General features: G+C 48.0%; 1 protein-coding gene across 1 annotated transcript in view; it reads left to right on the top strand.

Annotated features, from left to right (window-relative positions):
* Positions 1 to 2,808: 2,808 nt before the first annotated feature.
* Positions 2,809 to 23,768, top strand: part of PPP1R14B (protein phosphatase 1 regulatory inhibitor subunit 14B) — a 60,651-nt gene continuing 39,691 nt past the window's right edge. Inside the window, exon 1 of the mRNA XM_078660739.1 lies at positions 2,809 to 3,829. Coding sequence (XP_078516865.1) covers positions 3,614 to 3,829 — 216 coding nt within the window. The 5' untranslated portion in view covers positions 2,809 to 3,613. The remainder of the gene's footprint in view (positions 3,830 to 23,768) is intronic.

The following is a 23,768-nucleotide window of genomic DNA, read 5'->3' as shown; positions in this document are numbered from 1 at the left end:
TACACTACTTCACACTACACCATTGCACTCTACGTCACTGCACTCTACGTGATTGCACTTTACGCCACTTTACTCTACTCTGCACCACTGTACTCTAATTCACTGCTCTCTCTGCCACTCCACTCTGCACCACTCTACGACCATGCACTCTATGACCATGCACTCTATGAGCCTGCACTCTAGGAGCCTGCACTCAACAACTGTGCACTCTACTCTGCATAACAGCACTCTATGCCACTGCACTATAATCTGCACCACTCCCCTCTACGTCACTCTATTAAACCTTAAGCAACTGCACTCTATGCCCATGCATTCTGCGCCTCTGCATTCTATGCCTCTTCATTACTCCACTCTACCCTGCACTACTCCACTCTATGCCACTTCACTCTACACCCCTCTATGTCACTCGGTGTCACTCCACGCTGCTAAACTCTACACCACTGCAATCTACACTGCACCGCTCTACTCTATAAACTCTTTGCTACTCTACATTACTACACTATACACCAATGCACTCTAAATCAATTTACTCAAACGCCAATGCAGTCTGAACCACTTTACTCAAAATAATGCACTCTACGCGACTGCACTCTTTTCTAATCTACTCTGCACCACTGTACTTTGTGCCACTTCACTCTACGCTACTCTACTCCACTTTACTTCACTCTACTCTATGATCCTCAACTACATTAAACTCTGCTCCACTGACACTCAATTCCACTTTATGCTATTCTACAACACTATTCCACTCTACCAACTCCCTCTATGCCACTTTACTCCACTCTATTCTATGACATACTACTCCACTCTACTGCACTCCACTCTAATACAATCTACTACGCTCTACGGCACTCTACGTAACACCCTCTATGCCATTCCATTCTACTCTACACCACTCCATGACACTGTATGCCAATCCACTTAACTCTGACACTGTACTCCACTCTATGCCCTTCTACTCTATGACGCTCTACTCCCTCCACGGCACTCTACAACACTGTACGTTACTCCACGACACTCAACTCCTCTCCACATCACTCAACTAACACTCCACTTTATGGCACTCCTCTCCAACCACACTCTTCTTTACCCCACTAACTTCTAGCCATGCTGAACAGCAGCCACGCTTGTGTACAACATGGCTAAAACATATTGGCATGGCCAATAGCTCTTGCGTAGCCGCGACATATTGACATTGCTAAAACTTGTTTTAATAGCTAACAGGATTATGAGCTAAGAGCCATTAGCAGGATAAGGAACAAGTAACAACTTGACATGAAATTGCGAACCAACAAATGGTGATTAAGAAACTGCCTGAAGGATGAGGAACTAGAAACCACAAACAGGAAGCGCCAGGATGGATCAACAAGAGGTAGGAGAATGGAATCTATGAACAGGAGAGACAATGATGAACCACTAAAAGGTGATGGAGAAATATAGCAGGGGTGGGCAGCCAGGAACCAACAAGCAGAGAGGGGGGTAAGATGCATTTAGCAGACGCAGAAATACAAACCAGTAACAAAATGAATGATGAAACAGAATGTGAATTTAGAAAACACAAATTGGGAAAGTAGGATTACAAACAATGTAGGAAAGTAGGAACCACTGGCAATGGGGGAAAGTAGGAACCACTGGCAGTGTGTGAGAAAAGGATTCCCAACACTGTGGTAAATTAGGAACCACTGGCAGTGTGGGGAACTAGGAATCACTGGCATTGTGGGAGACTAGGATTCCCAACACTGTGAGAAACTGGTACCCACTGGCAGTGTGGGAAACTAAGAACCATTGACAGTGTGGGACACTAGGAGCCATCAATAAAGTGGGAAACTGAGACTATCAGGAGGTTGTGAAATTAGGAACTCTATGTAAAACTAGGAAACACAAACATGGAAGAAACTAGGAATCTTCAGCCGGGTGGAAGGAATCTGAGTTTGGAATTCGGAACCACTAACATTGTAGAAAACAGGAATCATCAACATGATTGGAAACTCATAACGGATAGGCAGCAAACTAGGATATGAGAGGGAGATTTACATACACCAACAGGCTGGGATACTGGGAAGTGTACGGGGAACCAGAATTCTAAATTCTGACCAATAAAGCAGGATGGAAAACTGGAAACTTCAACGAGAAAAGAGAGACATGAAACACCAAATGATAGGCATGTGTAAATCGTGAACATCAAGTAAAGTAGAAGCCGCACAAGAAGGATATTAGGGAGCGAATAAGAAATGGGGAACTGTGCACCACAGCTGAAGAGGGAAATGGGAATCTCCTGTGGCTGGAGTGGTTTTCATACTCCCCCTCCAAGCAGGGCTCTAGTTTCCCTTAACAATGCGTAATTCATCCAGTCCTTGGTTTGTACTTTGCATTCTGGGACCTGTAGTCCTGATATTCTATTGAGATTAAACAAGTCTACATGTACCGAGGGTAAAGCAAAATCCTGGTGTGACATATTTACACGTGGGAATGGGAAATGTGTGAGCTTGCTTTCAGGGCGCACCCAGATTAATTAATTCAGCAGATGTATCTGTGGCAACTTTGTGAGGCGGTGGGGGCTTTCCCTGAATTGTGTGAAACCAGTCACACCCCTAGCGCCCCCGTCCGAGGAGGTGGAGGCCGTGGAGAACCGGCTCGGGGTGTCAGACAGACAGACACCTTCAGTGTGCTACCGTAGATGGGGGAGGGGAGGAACGGCACGAGACAGGGACAGGAAGCCATGTGAGGGAGGAGAGAGTGTGGGGGAGGAGTCAAGGAGGGGGAGGGCTGTGGGAGACTGTCATGAATGGGTGGAGAGAGGGAGGGTCAGAGAGACCGGCTCAGGGACAAAGAGGAGAGGGAGAGACAGCCGCCGCCGGGTGCACACGAGGCTGACACACACACAGGGGTGAAGCACGGAGACCTATCAGCAGCAGAGATATACGAAGGCTGTGCAGGAGGGAAGGCAAAAGACAACCCGTGCACAAATTCAAGAGTGCAACACTGTCTGCGGGAAATCCCCAGACACTACAATAGACAGCCAAAAGAAGATACTCCGCAACGGCAAGAGACAGGACCAAGACACACAGGGAACTCGCCAGGGAACAGTAAGATCCAACCAGCAGGGAAAAAACACAGTCAGCGAGAGCACGCGAGGTCTATTGACTGGGGGCATCCTGGGTGAACAAGAGAAGGCACAAAGAGACGGCGCCGCGAGAGAACCGCTGGCAGTAAGTGGGCTGTAGACAGACACAGGCAATCACCCGAGGAGCCCCACAGACACAGGGGTGAGAGACAGAGCAGCGAGTTGAACTTGGACACCTTAAGGCTCTTGTTCTGCCGGAGGCGAGGAAATCCTCGTGTTCATACATAATTCATAAGTATTTGTAAATAGCCTGGCAGGAGGAAAACAGCCAGAGGTGAGACTGGACATAGCTGCTCCGCCACGTGTGTCCTCGTTGTTTGGTCCCCTCAGAGGTGACAATCTTTACAGGACTCTTCTCTCCGGGAGTGACAGCCCCGTAGCACTCCAGTGCCCCGACAGTTGACTGGCCTCTTGACAGCGCTGTCATCCTCGTTTGTCTTGAAGCGCTGACCTCTGAAAGGGACCGTCTCTCTCCGGAGTCCACCGTCCATGGCGACTGTCAGCAGCCCCGAGAGCGGGCCCCACTCGCCCCGCGTGTACTTCCAGAGCCCCTCGGGGCCCCGGGCGGCTGGGGAGGACCCCGAGGAGATCCCTGTCCGGCGGCAGGGGAAGGTGACGGTCAAGTACGACCGGAAGGAGCTGCGCAAGCGACTCAACCTGGAGGAGTGGATCCTGGAGCAACTCGTCCAGCTGTACGACTGTGAGGTAAGAGGGAGCCCCCCACTCTGAAGTAGCCCCTGCGCCCCCTTTAGAGTACCGCTAACCTTGCAGCAAGGTGAGAAGGCACCCGACAAATAGGCACCCACACTTAGGCAGCAATCCAACCACCACCGACCGATATATTTCAGCAACTAGACAATGATAACCAGTGCACCAGGGAGCCCACGGCCCTTCTAGACCACTGACGGTTAACACCTATGGAGTCCAAGCTTCCAGGCACTGGGGGCAAGGACAGGCGTGAGAATCACCCCCACGTATACCTACCCCAGGAAATCATGAGCCACCGCTTAAAATCCCAGCAACCGGACAGGTGGAGGCACCTCTCCCCCTCCTTCCCTTAACCAGTGCTTGAAATCGAGAAAAAGTAGTGCAGGTAATCTGTACCAGAGTACCTGCTTGTTTATGAGAAGTGCCGGTACTCTCCAATTAAAAGTATTATGTTTTTCTTGAGAAGTGCCGGTGCTTCCCTTTAAAAAAAAAAAAAAAGTGCCGGTACTCAGTACCGGCTCATTTAAAGCACTGCCCTTAACCTAGGCAATTATGTCATCATGAACTACATGGAAGCAAGGAGCACGTCGGGCCATGCAGCCCTGCCTCGGGTGTGTAGTGTGGGTATCTTCTCAGGGCCATGTGCTCTAGACTACAATCCGTGCCCAGTCACTTGTGTGCTGTCTCTTAGTTACTTGTGTGCTGCCTCTCGCACTCATGCCTCTCTCTGGTCTGCAATGTATGTGACCCCTTCTGGGAATCACACGGTCGCTACCCGACCGTGTGACCCCGATGCATTGTATGAAGAAAGGGCAGGCCATGGGTCAGGCACATGCCTGTGAGGATGACTGCAACACACACGCCAGAGCCGGAAGGCCAGCGGGCACCGGAAGTGGGTTGGGGGCTGGAGACAGGATGCGGCCTGTCCAGCAGCAGCTGTCCTGGACGTTTCGCAAACACAAGACACTTGGGTGTTACTGCACAGATCTCAGGCGTTTTGTCACTTGGAGCTGCGGGGGGCAGGAAGGGGGACTGTAATCAAAATTTAACATGGTAATTGGTGCCCCGCTTTGCTCGCGGCCACCCCCCCCCCTAAAAAACCCCACACACGTTTGCCTCCTTGGAAATACTTAAATAATAAACTAAACATTGTGTTTAACTAGATGGTTCTCGCCTCTAAATTTGTCACGTGGGACAAGTTGCCATCTGTTTCTTTTCAGGAGATGTCAAACTAATTTCTTCGACATACGAGAAATAAAGTAAAAGTGCTTTAACAATGGAGGGAGGTTGTGGAGGATGTGAGCAGCAGGGCGATCGATGCGACGGGGGAGGCCTAAAGGTAGAGAGAGAGCACAAGATAACGAGTAGGGATTTCCAAAAGGAAGGGGCTCTGGAAGTGACTTCATCCCGTCTCTGATGAGCTCACATCCTGGTGTTGAAGCTTTTCAGCCGCTGCTCCCACGTGCTGCCCTTCCCGCAGCCCGCCCGGGCATGCGCACTCGCGTCGCCATCACTTTCCCAGGCCCCGGCCCGCTCTCCCGACGGGATGGATTCCCAGGAATGGGGTAAGAAGCCCTCGGGGATGGGAGCTCCGCTTCCTGCCAATGAGGGCCCGAGGAAACCCATCCGACTATGTCACCGCGTTTAGGGAGTCGTGGCAACCACGCCCTCTTGTGCTTGCCACACATTCCCAGGCAGAAACCACCCTTAAAACCACAGGGACATGGGCGCCTGAGCGCCAGCGATGCAAGATTCAAGCTGGCGACCACGCAACGGTGGATTTAGGGGGCGGACGAGGGAGCCATGTAACTCTGGAGACCATACTGTATTTGTGGCTCCAGTGTAGATCGCAGATCAGGTGGTTTCCTGGAAGGCGAGGATGGACTTTACAATTTACAGACATGGGGAAGGCCGGAGACAGGCTGGCGGGTGTACCATGTCTACTCCCCAAATTATACCTTCACTGGGAATCACTTTTTAAATAGCAGTAAATACAATGACACCTCTTTTACTATACCGATCCCCCAAAACAAACATTTCTAAACTCTTCTCTCTGACTTTTCCCCTCAAAAAACACTTTTTACTCATCCAAAACCGTCCTCCTACTGCTATGACCTCAACAAAAAATCCTTCACTCTTCTATCCATTCACTACTCCTTTCAGTCAAAATAACAGACTAACATGTTCACTTCTCAAATTCAATATTCCACTATACGAATTCACCACTAATCCTTTATAGGTTCCATCGTAGCATGCTACTCGCCAATAAAGCTTTTCAAAACCCCATCAGGATTACCAGCTACATAAATGCAAACCTTTTTCCCTTTTCTACCCCTCCCCGACCCTTCTCATTCCAAACAACTGACTAACATATTCACAACTCAAATTACTTTCACGTTTCACCATACTAATTCAACACTATTCCTTATGGGTTCCAGAGTAGCGTGCTACTCTGCAATAAAGCTCTTCAAAACCCCATCAAAGGGTAGCAAGCGCTATCAATAAAGCACTTCAAAACCCCATCAAGGGGTAGCAAGCGCTATATAAATACAAACCTCTTTCCTCGTCTAACCCGCAACCTACCCATCTCTATCCTAATAACTGAATAACATATCCACCACTCAAATGACTTCATATTTCACTATACTAATTTTCAACACTAATCCTTTATGGGTTCCGGAATAGCGTCCTACTCCCCAGAAAAGCACTTCAACACCCATCAGGGGTAACAGGTGCTACTTGAATTCAAACCTTTCTTCCCCTTTTATCCCTCTGATATCCTTCTCACTCCAAATAACTAACATCCACCACTCAAATTACTTTAATATTTCACCATACTAATTCAGCGCTAATCCTTTATGGGTTTCCGGAGTAGCGTGCTTCAACACACCCCATCAGGGGTAACAAGCGCTTTATAAATACAAACCTTTTTTTTCCTCTTCTATCCTTCCGAATCTAAATAACTGACTTACCTATCCACCACTTAAAATTTACTTGCATATTTCACTCTACTAATTCAACACTAATCCTCTATGGGTCCCGGAGTAGCGTGCTACTCGCCGAAAAAGTGGTTCAACGCCTCGTCGGGGGTAGTAAGCGCTATATAAATACAATTACAATACAGTAATTGTATTTAGTACAATGAAATAATGTACATACACTTGAAAAACATGTTTACTTACACTTGGTGAAAGCCATTTTCTCTGTCCCAGTTCAAAGGAATACAGGGGGCGCTTTTTTACGGGGATCACATGCCTTATCCCTTTATATGTCCTTGAAGTGATCCGACTAAATTTAAATATTGATTTCTCACAACAAAATGGTATTATTTTTGCAGTACACTACTGAGTCTGACAGGAGAAATCCAGCGCAGGCCTCATAACCTGAACAGGGATGGCCGCAGTCGTCACCCTGGCGCAGATCACACAGGGTGTCTGCAAGCAAGCCATTGGTATTTCTTAAAACGGTCACACTGGGTGTCTGCAGATGAGCCGCGACAAAGATCACCTTGAGGGTGTGCAGTTTAGTGGTCACTGGAAAGACGAGTGGTTCCAAAACTGCAAAAGTAGCGAGGATACTTTCCGTGACCTCAACGTGAGCAAAGCCTGTGAGTGGGCGGGAAGAGCTGTCCTTCAGCTCACGAATAAAGGTGAAAAGTCTGTGTAAGTGTCGAACTGCTAGCCTAGGATAGAGTTTGTGAGGGAAGAACCGGGCCCATTTACGTTAGTTTTAGTAGCTATCAGTTGTGCAGTTTGTGCATTGGCACCGGTGCCCTGGGGTGGTTGGGTAGATGGATGTGTGTGGTCTTCTGCTCCTCATCTGTGGATCTATAGTTACTGTCAAACTAGTGGCACAGCGCTATTTTCAGGGCTTTACGTGGGATGAAAATCAAGGTGGGGTGGTCTCAAAGGGGCGTGGTCAATCTAATTAAGGGCAAGGCTTAAAAAACAGGTAAACTGAAAATCTGTGCTTAGCATAGTCTGCCATCCAACTGGTATTTTGCTGCTTCTGTCATTGCATCCAGTTATGTAATACAGCTAGTAACACTACACCTACAAGTCAGGAATAGTGGCTTTATACCAATTGGTGTTAGTTGCACAAGACAAACGAGCACCAACTATGACTTCGTTGCAAATAGTATTGAAAAGGCTTAAGTTCTGAAAGAACTATGACCAGTCTCTCTGACGTTACGTCATAGGCAGTGAAGGGTGGTACTGCTGCATAGTTAAGCAGTGGCGGATGGTAGGTAACGGTGGTGGGGTTAGAAAAAAAAAATAACTTGTATGCTGATTGCCGGTCACCAGCCACTGCCTCTCTGATACAGAAAGCTCCCAGACTCCCCTAGCCAATCACGATGCTGCATTACAGAAGCGCTGTGATTGGTCTGAGTGCTGTGGTTCAGCGATCAGAGAGGGATTGGGAGGCTGACCATGTTCTCCACCCAGGATATGCAATCCAGCCAGTGGAGAACATGCAAAGTGTGCATGACTGTTTGGCCGGCCCAAGACTGCCGGTCAAGCCATCTTGTGCTCCATTCCTCCCCCTGGCTCCTGCTCTGGCCAGCCCAGCCCCTGAGCAGAAACCAAAAAATAAAAGAACATTCCGTTATTATCATTTTACTTTTCCTCTGCACTGCTGTTAAAGCAGTAGGGCGACGCTCCTCCGCCTTAGCGGAGGAGCTGCCGTTGGAGTTAAGATTTTTTTTCACCCTAATAGTGAGGGCAAAAATGTGAAGCCTGATAGGGACCAGTCTCACACCTGCTTTTTAGAACTGCCGGTGCAGAGGACCGGCAGGACCTTGCCCACTTACAGACCTGGCTATTTTCCTCCCATGACGCCTTTTTGAGAAACTTGGAAGTTGGTGAGGAGCTGTTGCTCTGCCTGAGCTAGAGTTGTGGGACTTGAAGATCCACGAGGAGCTGCTGCCTAAGGTCGAGAGCAGGGCTCTTGAAGTGCCTGTGGTGAGGGCGAGTGACTGCAGCAGGGCTTCAGCTTAGGATGGATTTTTTGGCAAGGAGAATACTGTCTGGGAGGAGCCTCTCCTTTGGCACAGAGGTAGAGGTCTGCCTTAGAGACCCTTTACCAGTGCGGTGATCATCTGTTATGTGAAATTGTAGAGCGCGGCTAATCACCCATGAGGGTATCCAGGTGCTGAGCAGGGAAGGCCTGGGTGGGGGCGTGGGGGGTTGTCTGTTGTGGGAGCCATGTCTTGAGGATCCTTTGGAGGTCTATGATGGAGTGGGAGGTTCTGATATGTTCCGGGAGGTCGTTCCAGGTCTGGGCTGCGAGTTATGAGCTGCAGCGTCTTCCGCTCTTGGTCCTCCTGATGGGAGGGAGGTGTGCTCAAGCCTGGGATGCAGATCGAAGGTGGGTGGTGGGTTGGAATCGGAGTTCTTGGATATGAGCTCGAGGACTGAAGAGAAGCTCCCACAAGATGTGTTTGTAACGTCTGGCATTAGCCAAGACCTTTTGATTTTCCAAAACAATATATGTAATATACTTACTAACAAAAGCGATCTGCCACCCCTCTTCATCCGTTGGCCTGTTATTGGCATTCACATTCATCTTCCTCCCATTACAGGGAGTAGCATGGCGCAGTGGTTCAGTCTTTGGCAAACTTCGCATTGAGTGACGGCATTCTGCTCTCACAAAAACCATATCCTTACAGTGCCGGGGACTACTACAGCAATGTGTGCTTTTTGAGACCTGAAATATTTTTGCTTTTGCTATTATCCATGGCCCTGCATTTCGCACAAGAATATTTTACAAACACCGTGACAAAACAAGCATTGGTAAAGCCAAAAGGCTGACAGCCAATGCCCCAGACCTATTGGCTTTGCCAATCTTCTTTTTTCTTAGGAGACTGGGTCAGTGTGTACATAGCTGCTCCACTACCTCTGGCAGAATTTGTGGTTGAGCTTTTCAAATAGCTCTATGGTCTATCTGCTAAGTGCCTGCTGGTAATGTTACTCCTTTTTGTGGTTTGGCGTGCAGGGATATTTACACTTCTGCTTGTAATGTAAAACTGCAAGTTTCAGAAAGCAAAGTACTATTTCCCAGTCTGGCTGAGAACAATACCATTGGGAACCTTGGCTGTTGATTTTGGTGCACAACGCACTAGGCCTGGAGCCTAGAGTTTCTGAATCTGTACCCTGATATGTACCTTTTCTTGAGGACTGGATTCCCAGCAGTCTCTGTTGTCCAAGCCCTCTTTCCACCACTGGTGTAAACCTATTCCCTGGCTATCTGCAGATGTAGCCTTCACAAACCTCTTCCTCTAAACACCCCTTTCCTGCTGCTGGCCACCCTTGCAAATAGCCTTCAGCCATTGTAGGAAAGTAGGATCTGCTTCTTATGGTTACCCCCACTTTTTGCTTGATTTTTCACTGTGTGAAGAGGTGTGGCGCCTCGGCCAGGGCGACTGACTACGGAATCTGGGGATCACGGTTCGATCCCCGACACCGGCGGCAGATTAGCCCAGCACCATGTGACTCTGGGCAATAGCTTGCTTAATCTTTCCGACGGCCCCTTGCGCCTAGAGACCCTTACGGGTGATTGTGCGCTTTACAAATGTGGATTATTATTATTATTATTATAATGTGTTTGACTAGTCTGACTGGGATCCTGCTAATCGGGGCCCAATTCTATAAGCTTCTCCTTTAAATTACCATACATGTACTTTGGTACACTTCAGATTGGATACTTTGGTACCCTTGTACCCAGGGCATAGGTACCCCAGCGGCCTCCCATGGACTGAAGCGTGTATTATGCCACCCGTGAGAGGCCATGCAAAATGGAACTACAGGTCTGCTACTGCAACCTGTGTAAGCTGGTGCTTGCACCACTTACTTTAGAAATAGGTTCACTATATCTATTGGTCACTACACTTAAAACTTATGAGTCCCCCCTGTAGCAGGCCTTAACAATCCTGAATTCAGTGTGCTGGGTTTTATGTGAGAAAGTGCTCCTGAATGAGCAGAGCCTCTCTGCAGCCTTTGGAGACCATTCTCCCGGGTTGTCTGCGACTCAGCTGGACATATAGGTACAGGTGCATTATAACCTCACTGTAAATGCAATCTCAAAAACTGCTGCATAGAAACATATTGTGTTTGGAATCATACCTCGTAACTGGTGTGGAAGTGCGATTCCACCCTTCTGAAGCGAGCTTTGTGGGATCACCGGTCTATCCGGTGCCAGCCTTCGCGACCCTGACAGCACAAAATGGATGCTGCTGACCAGAGACTCATTTCTGCCTTCCTGCTGCTGAGCCAAGCTCGAGCAGAGGAAGGCAGCACAATAGACATCCTGTCTCAGGGAGGTGTGACCACCTCCCAGACAGGGTTTAGTGTATTGGGGCTGGGTGGGTGCACTCTGAGAGTGCCTGAAAGTCTGCACCTGGGGCAAATTTGGTGTCCCTGTGCATAGTCCAGCTCAAACCAGTTCTGGGACCCATTGGCTCCTGCTCTGGTGCGCAACTCGACAAAGGACATGGGTGTAACCACCCCTCTGTCCTGCCCCTCACCCAGGATGGTCCCCTGAATCTGTCCAACCCTCTCCCGTGGGTACAAAAGGGCTTACCTGGCAGTAAGACTTTAGATGTTATGTGGACATGATTCTACAAGAAGAAACCACTGACCTTCGACCGTCTGGACACGCTGGACTTTGCTGGACCTCGACTGGGCTCGACTTCGTCCCCCTTTCCGTCCGAAGCTTAGTTTGTGCCCTTGCTCCCTACAGGCTCAGTGCACTAAAGACAACTGAAGAATCTCCCTTGGAGTGAAGGAGTCACTCCCCTGCTCTCGCAGGCACCTTAACGCAACTGACCAGTCTGCTGCTCCTCAGCTCCTGCGGACTACAGAGATTTCAGCAACACACGAGGTGGGCTTCTGAAGGTTCCTGAGGTTGATCTGCCCTCCCAGCAAGTTTGAGGCTAGTATCCCTAGTGGAGACTGCATAACCCGAACCCCTGTGCAGCGCATCCATTTTCAGCTGCATATGCTTGTTGGCGATTCCCGAGTTTGTGCATTAGACTCCGTGTAGTCCGGACCCTGAACAGTATTTGCACCAAAGAACTCCAGATTCCTCGCACCTAGTGCTTCTTGGGCTGGTGCTTTGCAATCTTGCGCGAGGTCCCCTTGCAACTCCTGGTCCTTCGGCCTGTGGGTCCTCCTGAGGGTCATCTTGATTTCTCTTGGGCTTTCCTGGTTGTTCCTGGCATGCCCTGACTCCCCATTGCTTGATGAGTCCCCTTGACCTTGCTGGTCCACACCGTAACCTGTTTGACCTTCCTGCGTGGGTTGCTGTTGCCAAGGCTTGTTGGTGCTCCAGCCGGACACCGACCCCTCAGCACTTGACATCCTTCGTGAGACAGCTTGTGTCTGGCTCCTGGTAGTCCTTGATGTCTCCTGGTTCTCGTGGCTACAGAGTCCAACATCTCTTCTTTGCACTTGAAGCACCCGACATCGGTGGGCATTTGTCTACCGAGCCCTTGGTCACTCTGAAGTGACCCAGACTCTGTCCCTTCTGCTTTCAGGTTCCTTCCATCCAAAATACTGGCTTGGATTCCACTGGACCCTTTTCACCTTCACGGCAGCAGTACTTCTTCACAGCCCTCTATTGAGAACAGCGGTTTCCGACACCACTTCATACCTATGCACCTGGCTCTTCTGGGATAGGTAACTCTGGTACTACGTTATCCACGGGTGGGGTGGCTCTCTAACCTCTTAAGTTCCAAAGGGTTTGCTCGAAGTCCTCCTACAAGGGTCCTTAAACTGTGACTTTCCCATAGAGTTGTACGGAGCACGCAGTTGTTTCCTCACTGCACCCATCCTCCGTGGGGTCGCTGTGTCATCACCTTGTGGTCCCAGGGATTCTACGTGCACTAGGCACTGTCTCTAGTCAAGTCGTGATTATTATACCACTATTTTAGTATATAGTTTGGTCTCCCCCCTGGAGCCCACTGTGTATTGTGCTACTTACAACTGTTTTATTGATCTCGTATTGTGTGCTTTATGTTCTATCCTCGTGTAGAGGATAGTAGAGAGTGTTATATTAATAAATACATATTTTGATATAACTACTGTGTGGTTCTCCTTCATTTAGTCATTCAGGAGGTGATATTCTGGTAAAACAAGCTGCTTTACATTCCTTCAAGATTAAGTCTGAAGGCTGCTCTCCACAGGTACCACTAGGATAGCTTTCTAAAGGTTATCTTTGACCTCATACATCATAAGGGTCCTTTGGACTGGTGCAAGGTGCCGACTTTAATTAGTGGACAGCATATACCAGGCCAACCCCCACAGTCATGAATCGCAAAAGATCGGTGGGTCTCAGCGACAACAAGTTTTCAGTCTTCGCTATTCCTTTTACAATACACTAATCTGGTACACCATTCCAAGTTTCTGCAGCTGAAACAAGCCAGGACTGTACCTCTAAAGATTGCATTATCTATGCATTGGAATTGATCTCATCTGAAACCTCAATTGTGGACAATGTTTTCCTGCAAATTAATAGGGGGGTGGGGTGACAGAAGCGGAAGAATGGTTCACTCTTTCCAAATACAATACCAAATCAAAAAAGAGTGAACCACAACGTTCTTGATACCAGGGTCTCGCAAGGATTATCTGGGAAACCCTCAACCACTATTTCCAACCAGCAGTGGATATGATCTCCAATGGAGTGATATAGTGGGTAGCATCCTCATCGGGTCACCCACCTGGGTACTGAACTCTCCTGGTGAGTAATGCCTCTACCAGGAGGGAGATTGTTTGGATGACAATAATGGTGAGGTCTGGGCAAAAGGATAAAATGACCTCTGATACCTGTGTAAGTGATTTTAATGTGAAAGACTGAAGACGGATAAGATTGAAAGCAAAGTTGTTCTTCGAACGTATTGCCAATCCTAGCATTTAGACCCCCCCCCCTTGCAATAAGTCAGCCCCATAACCTCTTGACGATTCCACCCGCTGTGCAGTCAAGTCACATCTCATTAGAACATATATGTCCTGCTGCAGCATCATGTGGTTTAGCGAGACCGAAACTTGTCGGCCACAGGGCCTTTGACAATGGAGGCCTTCAGTTAAATATACAGCTTCCGGTCCCGTGGTGACATGAAACTAATTAGTTTACACTGTGACATATTTAGCTCTGCGGCTTTCCTTTTATGCACGATATGAGCCAGACAAAACCTCGGGGTCTGTTATGTTTGAAATGAAAACTCGGCTAGGGGTCTCTGTCTTTTGTCGAATTGTACAGAAGTTTCAGACTGTGCGTTGACTGACTGTTTGGAGGAAAGGCACGGTTCATGTAATATACATTGCAGACCGTTTGAATGAAAAGCGCTATCTTTGTCGGGCGCTTTAAATACACTTACAAATGCAGTTCTCTGACTGCTTTAAAAATAAAAGGGTGCTGTTTTAGTATTTTAAAACTTTGTGTTTGAAAGGTTTTGCCTGTAAAGTGCTTCATACATTTTAAGTGTGCTTTCGATTCAGTGTGTGTGAAAAATGTATTCCTTCGGAGTGTCGTATGTATTTCTTCGGAGTGTTGTAAAAGTAATTTGTTTGAAAGATGTTTTTTCTTTAAAGCGTCTTAGAACTTATGATTGAAAGGTGTATATATAGTTAGGTGCTTTATCTATGACTTAAAGATTCCCTCTGTAAAGTGCTATATAAATGCCATGTTAATGGTGCCGTGCCTGCTCATAGAAGCAGCTTGACCCTAAAGTGCTGTGGTGAACGCTTGTGCAAACCTCAGTGTATCCACGGCTTGTGACAGGTGCGGTCTGTGAAAGGCTATGCAGACTGCGCAAATGAAATGCAAGGTGTCCTTAAAGTGCCATGGATAAAGCCTTATAAAATTATTTCAGTGTTTATGGTTCTTTATCAAAGTGCACTGAACAGTTGGTGTGAAACGCACGGAGTCTGTAAAGTGCTTTGGTGACAGCCTGTCTATATAAATGCGCCTGGTTGACAGTGCTTTGGAGAGAGAGAGGCTGTATGTTAGGCACTATGTAGTGTCTGTGAAAGCCTCTGCAGCCAGTTTGCACTTACGGCGGAGTGTCCTTAATGCACTTAAACACACAAAACTGTTTTAATAAAAGTGTTTTAAATCCAGATTGTGTAACAGACGGTCCCCATAAAGTGCACTGTGCAGTTTGTGTTATTCACTGTGTTAGTAAAGTGGTTGGAGGGCAGTTTGTATAAAAAGGCACTATTTTTTCAAATTACTTTAGAGAGCCTACCTATTATTGCTGAGGCGCTGAGCCTTTGAAGTGCTTAATATACTATATGTATGAAAGCTGCTGTCTAGGTTCGGAGAAAGTGTACGTGAAAGGCGTCGAGTCCTGAAAGATTTTTAGATACAGTTTCATTACGTATTTCCTCTACCGGTAAAGTGCTTAATGTACACTTTGCATGGCAGACACTTTACTTTAAAGTGCCTTTCTACAGTTTGCATAAAAAAAACGCTGCGTCCGTGGGTTATTTGGGAGGGGTTTCCATGAAAGGACACGATTTTGTAATTTGCTTATGATAACTCGTGAAAGGCACAGTGTCTCAGAAGTGCCTCTCAGTTTATTTTTATTAAGAAATCCGGTATAGGTCTAGAATGCTTCAAGAAACGCCACATGGGCGCATTGAATCTTAAAGTGGTTAAAACCTGGTTGTTCTCCGGACTCTGATTCCCATTTTTTGCTTCCTCTCCTTTCCTATGCCCTTGAGGCTCTGGTTCTAGCGCCGGGACACCCCTTAGGGGGTAGCTGTGCGCTTTATAAACTACAAAAATAAATAAATAAATAAAGTGGTTTAAACAGTTTGCATAGAAGGTGATGTAGTTTTGGAAATATTTGTGTGTAACTCTAAAGTACTCTGCAGACAGTTTGTGTCAACGCGTCTTTAAACTCTGTCCAAGTGAAAATAGCCGTGTTAAAATGCTTTCTTAATACGGTTCATGTTAGGCGTGTCTGCAGAGCGCTTAGAAGACATTTTTTCTGTGAACGATGTTCTGTCTCAAGTTCTTAACTCCCACTTAGGCTGAAATAAAGACACTGCGTCGAAAACCTTAGTTGAAGACGGTGACAGTTTACATTACAAACACGTTGACTGTAAAGTGTTTTATAAACGGCCTCCATACAAGCACCGTGTCGTTAAAGTGTTTCAAAGCTCATTTCCGATAAGTGCGCCCCGGACACAGCTGTCTTTTGAGGTGTTAAACATACGTTTATGGGCACAGAGTCCGCGGTGGGCGCCATCCAGTTGTCTCCGGTGCTTTACAGGCCGGCCGGCAGCTGCGGCCTCCTGTGCCAACACGCTCTGTGGCAGCACTGAGGGCAGTGGGCGAGAAAGACGACGAGAAAAAAGATAGGGGTGGGTGTTGGGTCACCATTGCACTTTTTGTGTTTCTTTTACATTTAAAGACCCGTTTAAAAAAAGTGTTAAAAAAATAGAATATCAATTTACAGGAAAACGGTAAGAACATCCGACTCCCTTCTCGTTCCCAACCGTTTCCTCTCTCCCTCCCCATTCTCCACCCCGTCCCGCAGTTCGTTTGGGAAATCCATGCACGAGGCCACTCCCGCCCTCTTCCCCCCCCACCCCACCGCCTCAACAAGACCACCTGTTTAGCTCGTGAGCTTGAGCACGTGCCTTTCCCTTGGCCCATTCAGAGTCACATGTTGGGAGACTTTCTTCCGCGTGGGGGTCTCCTGCTCACATCCCCTGACCCCGGCCCCCCACTTACTGTTTGTTGGAAGGGGGCGCGCGGTCGGGGCGACGCCTCCTTGCAGTTGTGAAAGCCCCCTAGCCCCTCTGTTTCATAAGGAGCCTCCCCTCCCAGTTGGTTTTGGGCTCTTCAGACACGATTGACGCAACCGCCTCGGAGAGTCCACTTGACCTACAGCAGGGGACGTCGGTGCTGGAAACGGTCACATCATAGGACGTTGAAAAGCTAGATACTACTGCACTTTTGTTTCCGTAGGTCTTCATTATGTTTTTTTTATTTTTTGTAAAAGTCTAGTTAAAATGAATTTCGTATTTTTAACAGAATTTACCTAGAACGAGACTCCAATAGACCAAACGATTCATGTGGTGTTTAATACAATATAGTATATTGCTTCGGGGTTAATAGACTATCCCATTAAACATCCGCTAATGTATACAGATTCAATTTGGAAAAATATGCAACCTGTCCTAAAAGTGTCTAACCGGGATCCGCCAAGTAAAATCCATCCATCCACAGGATTTGTCAGAGGGAGTAACCAACATCAAAACTCTTGACTACAATAGGTACACTGTAACACTTATGGTAACACAAGACCTTTCTACAGACCTGAGTAAGTATTTAGTACACAGTTAGATTTGGAGTCATTTGGAGATCATAACCCCCTTGTAGCATCTTTTATCCTTTCTCTGTCAAAGGTCACCTTCCCACAGAAGCCTCCACCCGTTCTCATCCATGGGGGCTTAGACTTTCATGGAGCCTTTGGAATCCTTCCCAGTTTTGTGCTTTTTTTTCAACTTGGAAAATGTCTTGGCATGCTCTTAGGTTTTCTTTCTTGCGAGGGAAAGACTGAATATAATAGAATCATTTGAGTGCTTATATTAAAGCTACCCTACGAAAACCTATTAAGACTCCTATGGATGCTGCTTGTTGGTTTGACTCTTCATGCTCTTGCTTCTCTTGTCTCCCCCCCCCCCCACCCCCCTGCTGCTCGGAAAATGTAGTGCCCATGAAGCCTTTAACTACCACCATACCTGAATGGGAAACCAGTTTTTATCCTCGAAGGAACTCTAGCAATACAGAAGAGTGCCGCAGGCAAACCTCCCAGGGTGGCATGATGTTACAACGCATGCTTTTACAATGCAATTTTTTACCCTGACTTGCTGTCGGGGTTGCGCTGGATGTTGGAATAGTATAATTTACTATTCCAACTCCAGTCTGTGCAACAGTAGGGAAGGTGGTGGGAGTTAAATCCAACACCTTGTACCCCTCTACTGCAAGCCGTTTTTGTTGTAATTGCATGCAGGGTAAAAACATGTTATAACACATGCAGTGTAACAGTTGTTTACCACCTCCCGGTCCTAACCGGGTGCCTGTGGACCTCCTAAAATGTAACATAGATCTATGAGCTCCTCTGATGACAAATGTCTTTAGCAACCCAGATCATAAACAACTGCCAGCATCCTGGTCCGCTTTGGCTATTGGTCCTGTCTTTATAAAGGGCAGACTCTCTGATCCCAGATGTTATCAGCCTATCTCCATTATTGATTCCTCTGTTAAAGTTATTGGCAGTCATATATCACAGAATGTGTGATTGGGCCCATGACAACTGCTTTCCTAATCTCTGCCAATACAGATTTAGGGAGTGGCTGGCTACTGTGGAGCAGTCACTTAACCTCCATCTGGTCGCAGGCAAATACACCATTGCCAAGCCCTGCCCACTGCACCAGGCATTTATTGACATATCAACAGTGTTTGACTGTGTTAATCGGTCCAAGTCACGGAAGTCCCTACTCGCACTGGGGTTAGATGAGGCACTAGTTAGTTTTCTATACACTCTCCATAAGATGTCACCTGTGGGGATCTTTCAGTAATGTTCCAATTTTACAGGGTGTGTGCGGCAGGAGTGTGTTCTCGCCCCACCTATGTTTATAGTAAATATCAATCCGTTAAACCCCACCCTTGGCAGGGCAAGCCCAATCATTCCAAAGATGGAGGGTTCCCCATTGCCTGCATTGTTATATGCCGATGATGCAGTTTTGATGTTCGATATGCTGAAGGATTTACGTCTTCTTGTTACTACTATTGCACAGTTTATGGCTGATCTTGACTTGGTTATCAACTACTTGAAATCCTGTATTATGGCCTGTGATCCGAAAAAACAGAGTGTTTCCTCTTTTCTGTTGATCATATTCTGTTTGAAAGGACCAATAGGTTGTCTTATTCAGTGATAATGTTTGATTGATCAGAACTCCTTGACCTCCTGAGGCGAAAAGCCGGGAGAGGTACTCACTGCTTTTAATAATTTTAAACTTGTGTATTTTTGTGATTTTACAACAAATCTCACCTCACTCTTCCTGGGCACCACCGCGCAGCGGGCCAGAAACGCTGCCGCGGGAATCCTGATCGTGTTGCCGCCAGCCCCCGGGACACACAGGCCACGCCCACTACCATCTGGCCACGCCCCCCCCCCCCCCCATACCTTCTCCCTATTTAATATGTGCATCTTCAGAACGCGCAGCGGGCGAGCGCAGCGGGCGCGCCGTTTGCGCGCCTAAGGCGCGCCCGTCTGCGCCCGTCTGCGCCTGGACCGTACCTAGGGCCAGTCACCCTGCCCGTCCAGCTGACTCGGCCCGCACGTGCTGGACCAATACTCAATTACTCCTTTTAAACCCTTCTTCATGCTCGGTTACTACCCGTTGCAGTCCTGACCACTTGGAAGATGCCCCCTTCCACTGCCCTCAATGTAACTTTACACTCCCGCCCTATAACCTTCGTCGTCCTCCTTGTCCTAAACTGCAGAACCCCCCGTCTCACCCCCGAACGTTAAAAGCAGGCCTGGTCAACTGCCGGTCACTGCCCCGCCATGCCAACGACATTTGGATGTCAATCACCTCGGACGATTGGGACATTCTATTTCTCACCGAGTCTTGGATTACCGACTCCTCTTCCCCTGACATCCACCTTGCCACCCCTCCAGGGTATGCCATAAAGTGCATCAATCGGTCTGGGGGCAAATCGGGAGGCGGTTTAGCCGTTATCTTCAAATCCCATCTTCATCTGACTACCACCAAATTAACTAACATCGGGATAATTGAAGCTATGTATTTCTCTGTCTCTGATTCCTCGGCAGTAATACTGGCTGGTACTCTAGTCTACAACCCCCCAACTGATTCCTCCCTTTCACTTACTGCACTCACTCACCAGCTGGCTGATCTCTCCCTTAAACACCAACACTTTCTAGTGCTAGGTGATTTCAACCTCCACGTAGACAACTCTCTCTGCGTGAAAGCCAACAACATGTTGGAAACCATGAAAAGTTTGAATCTCATACAACTAGTCACTGGCCCCACTCACGTTGCGGGTCACACTTTGGATCTTATCTTCGCCAACTTCTCGAATGTCACAGTCCACCCCCCCCCCTCCCCCTCACCTGGTCTGACCACTTTCTTATCCCCTTTATCCTTGCCTTGGGCTCGAAACCTGCCCCTACGGTCCCCAGAAAAGAGCTGGGAAGAAAGTGGCATAAGGTCACCAGTGCCACTTTAGACCCAGAATTCCACTTCCAGTCGGAACATCTCTCCACTGACATTGATGGAAATGTCTCTAGGCTCAATATCGCCCTACTTCAAGCTATTGATGCCATCGCCCCCCTAAAACCCATTTCCTCCACCAGATCCCGCCCATCCGCCCCTTGGTTCTCTACCTCCCTCCGTGAGGAAAAGAGCAGATGCAAGGCACTCGAACGTAAGTGGAGACAGAACTACGACCCTGTAGCCAAAATTACTTATAAATCTGCTCTGAAAAACTTCCTCAAACTAAAAAAAACCCACTATGAGATCACTTCTCTCTTCAAATTGCAAAGGCCAATAACTCGTAAAATATCCTTTTCACCATTGTCAAAGACTTCATTAACCCCCCCGCTAGGGCCACACAGAGCTCTGCCAGTCAGGCCCTATGCGATGGACTCTCTGATTATTTCCTCGAAAAAATAAACAACCTCTGTGTCTCATTCCCTAATGGGATATCTCCCCTCCCCCCCTACACTAGCCCCTCAACATCCTCCTCCTTATTATCCTTCAATAAATTGACCATTGATATTGCTATCAGGCTACTCACCCAATGCAAATCGGGTGCCCCCTCCGACCCTGTCCCTGCTAAACTTATGGGTGATCTGGCTCCTTCACTAGCCAGCTCCTTCCTCTCCATCTGGAATTCCTCCCTCCACCACGGCTTCTTCCCAACCGCTTGGAAGGAGGCTCTGGTGGTTCCCATCCTGAAAAAGCCCGATGCCGACCCCACAACTTTCGCCAATTACCGCCCCATCTCCCTTCTCCCCAAACCCGCTAAAGTCCTGGAAAAAGCCGTGCAGCTGCAACTTACGGAGTATTTGGAGAACAACTCTCTGCTGCACGACTCACAATCTGGATTTCGAGCGGGATTCAGCACTGAGACGGCTCTGTTGGAGGTGTCGGAGACTGTCCGTGAGTGTGTGGACAGGGGCGAGGAGGCCATGCTTGTCCTCCTCGACCTGTCTGCCGCTTTTGATACGGTCTCCCACCCCATCCTCCTTGACCGACTCAAACAGACAGGCATTACCGCTATCAGCTGGATCGAGTCCTTCCTTACTGGAAGAAGTCAGAGGGTCTTGCTGAGGCCGTTCAAATCTGAGGATAAACCCTTATGTGGTGTGCCACAGGGCTCTGCCCTCAGCCCTCTATTTTTCAACATCTATCTCGCCCCACTGCCGCTGTTGTGGAGTCCTGCGGGGTCAGAGTGGTCTCTTATGCTGATGATACTCAGCTGATGTTATCGAGCTATCAACGACCTTGGACCCAACTACCTTAAAAAGCGAGTGTCGATATCTCACTCCATCAGATCCCTAAGATCCAACAACCTCCGCATCCTGATCTCTCCCCGCTTTAGACTCGCTAGAATGGGCGGCAGAGGGTTCAGTGTTATCTCTGCCAAGCTGTGGAACGGTCTTCCTATCGATCTCAGATTCTGCCCTTCTGAATCCATCTTTCGGGCCAGACTTAAAACCTGGCTATTTTCCGGACTTTGATCCTCACACTGCTGTTTTCCTCCCCTCTCTTCTCCCTCTGAGGCTCAGGTTCTAGCGCCGGGACACCCCTCCGGGGGTAGCTGTGCGCTCTACAAACATAAATAAATAAATTGCTTGGGGGCCTGGCCTTCTAATATCCTAAATTCTAGCATAAAGCTTTCTTGATCGGTGGGGGCCCTTTTCAACATACTAAGTCCACCCCATGGCCACTCAATCACACCTTTACTTGAGATTCATAAGGCCGAGCGCATTTCCACTGCTACATATGTGGCAGGAGTCTGGGGTTTTCCCAACTGCTCATCTATTCAGGACGACGGGGAATCCCTTTTGCAGGTGGCTTCTTTCTGTACCCCCTTCGTCATCTCACTATCTCATCCTGGGCTCCACGCCCTCCGCCTGGGACGACTCCTGGTGGCCCCCCGCCCTGGGCACCGCACCCAAACCGACGGACCACGCACGCAACCTGGGCTTCATCCTGGACTCCTCCCTCTCCATGACCAGACAAGTCAACGCCGTCTCCTCGTCATGCTTCAACATCCTGCGCATGCTACGTAAGATCTTCCGGTGGATCCCCACCGAGACGAGGAAGACGGTCACCCAAGCCCTCGTCACCAGCCGACTGGACTACGGCAACGCCCTCTACGCCGGAACCACTGCCAAACTCCAGAAGAGACTCCAGCGGATCCAGAACGCCTCGGCGAGACTCATCCTCGACGTCCCCCGACGCAGCCACATCTCCGGACACCTGAGAGATCTGCACTGGCTCCCGGTCAACAAGAGAATCACCTTCCGGCTCCTCACCCACGCGCACAAAGCCCTACACGACCAAGGCCCGAGCTACCTCAACAACCGGATCAACTTCTACACTCCCAAGCGCCTCCTCAGATCAACCAACCACGCCCTCGCCGCCGTCCCCCGAATCCGAAGAGCGACAACAGGAGGAAGATCCTTCTCCTACCTGGCCGCCAAGACCTGGAACTCACTTCCGACCAATCTGCGCCTGACCCAAGACCACCTCTCCTTCAGGAAGAAGCTCAAGACCTGGCTGTTCGAGCAGTAGCGGCACCCCCCCCCCTCCCAGCGCCTTGAGACCCTACGGGTGAGTAGTGCGCTCTACAAATGACCTGATTGATTGATTGATTGACTATATATGTCTCAAATAACTATGGCTCCACTATATTGAAAATCATATAACATGGCACCCAATTGCCTTGTGGCTCTCATTTTTTGGCTTAACCTGGAACTAGCCTGAACCTAGCTCCATTTAAGATTGCCTGTCGTATGACTAGGGCTTTAGAATACCGTGATATGCAAAACGCTTGTAGGGCTCCAACGATCATCGCTGTTTCATAATCCCACACTTGCTAATGGAGAAGATAAAAGAAAAGGTTAAACAAAATGTTTTACTAAACCTGCTCATTTCTCAGGAAGATGTGAGATGTGGATAATCTTAGGCATTAGCAAAGGCTTGTTTGTAAGGTAGGGTTATCATCTTAACTTTCTCTACTGCTAGGACATTGGGAAAGTTCATTGCTGTATCGATAGAGGGCGGGGACACTTTTTAATATGCTTTTTCTGCTGGGGTTTCATAATTATACCCCCACGAGTACATGCCTCCGCGACAGCCGGTTTCTCCAGACCTAAATAAACTCTTTCAAGTTTTGCAAACTGTATTCCATTTTTAGTAGTATCATTTTAATTTGTTACTGCGGAAATTTAAATTCTGAATGTGCAGAGTAGCACCAAGGTTTTTGCTATTTTCTAGGAGATGGGGATGTCTGCTTTAGTGTGGGGTCCCTTCTGAAATTAGCCATACATGATTGCCGTCCGGACATGTCCTTACTACATACTAATAGGACTGTTACAGCTCAGCCATTAGGGGTGTGTGTGTGTGTGTATATGTGTATATATACATATATTTTTTACTCTGTATGTTGACATTTTATAGTAGCACAGTCCCCTTAATTTATTAATCTATATGATACTTATTCTAATGTAATTATGATTTGTTTTAATTTTTGAGTTTTTACGATGTCTCACATTGAAAAACGTTTGATGAAAAACCTTTCTACAGGTTTTAACACAGTGTAGTAACCGTTAAACATACAAAGGCCTCTTGGCTGTACAACACCTCCTAAGAGGGACCAATGCTTA

The sequence above is a fragment of the Lissotriton helveticus genome, chromosome 9 (assembly GCF_964261635.1).
Source record: "Lissotriton helveticus chromosome 9, aLisHel1.1, whole genome shotgun sequence".
NCBI classification, from domain to species: Eukaryota; Metazoa; Chordata; class Amphibia; order Caudata; family Salamandridae; genus Lissotriton; species Lissotriton helveticus.
The sequence above is the reverse complement of the archived record's forward strand: the minus strand, read 5'-3'. Positions and strand labels throughout refer to the sequence as shown.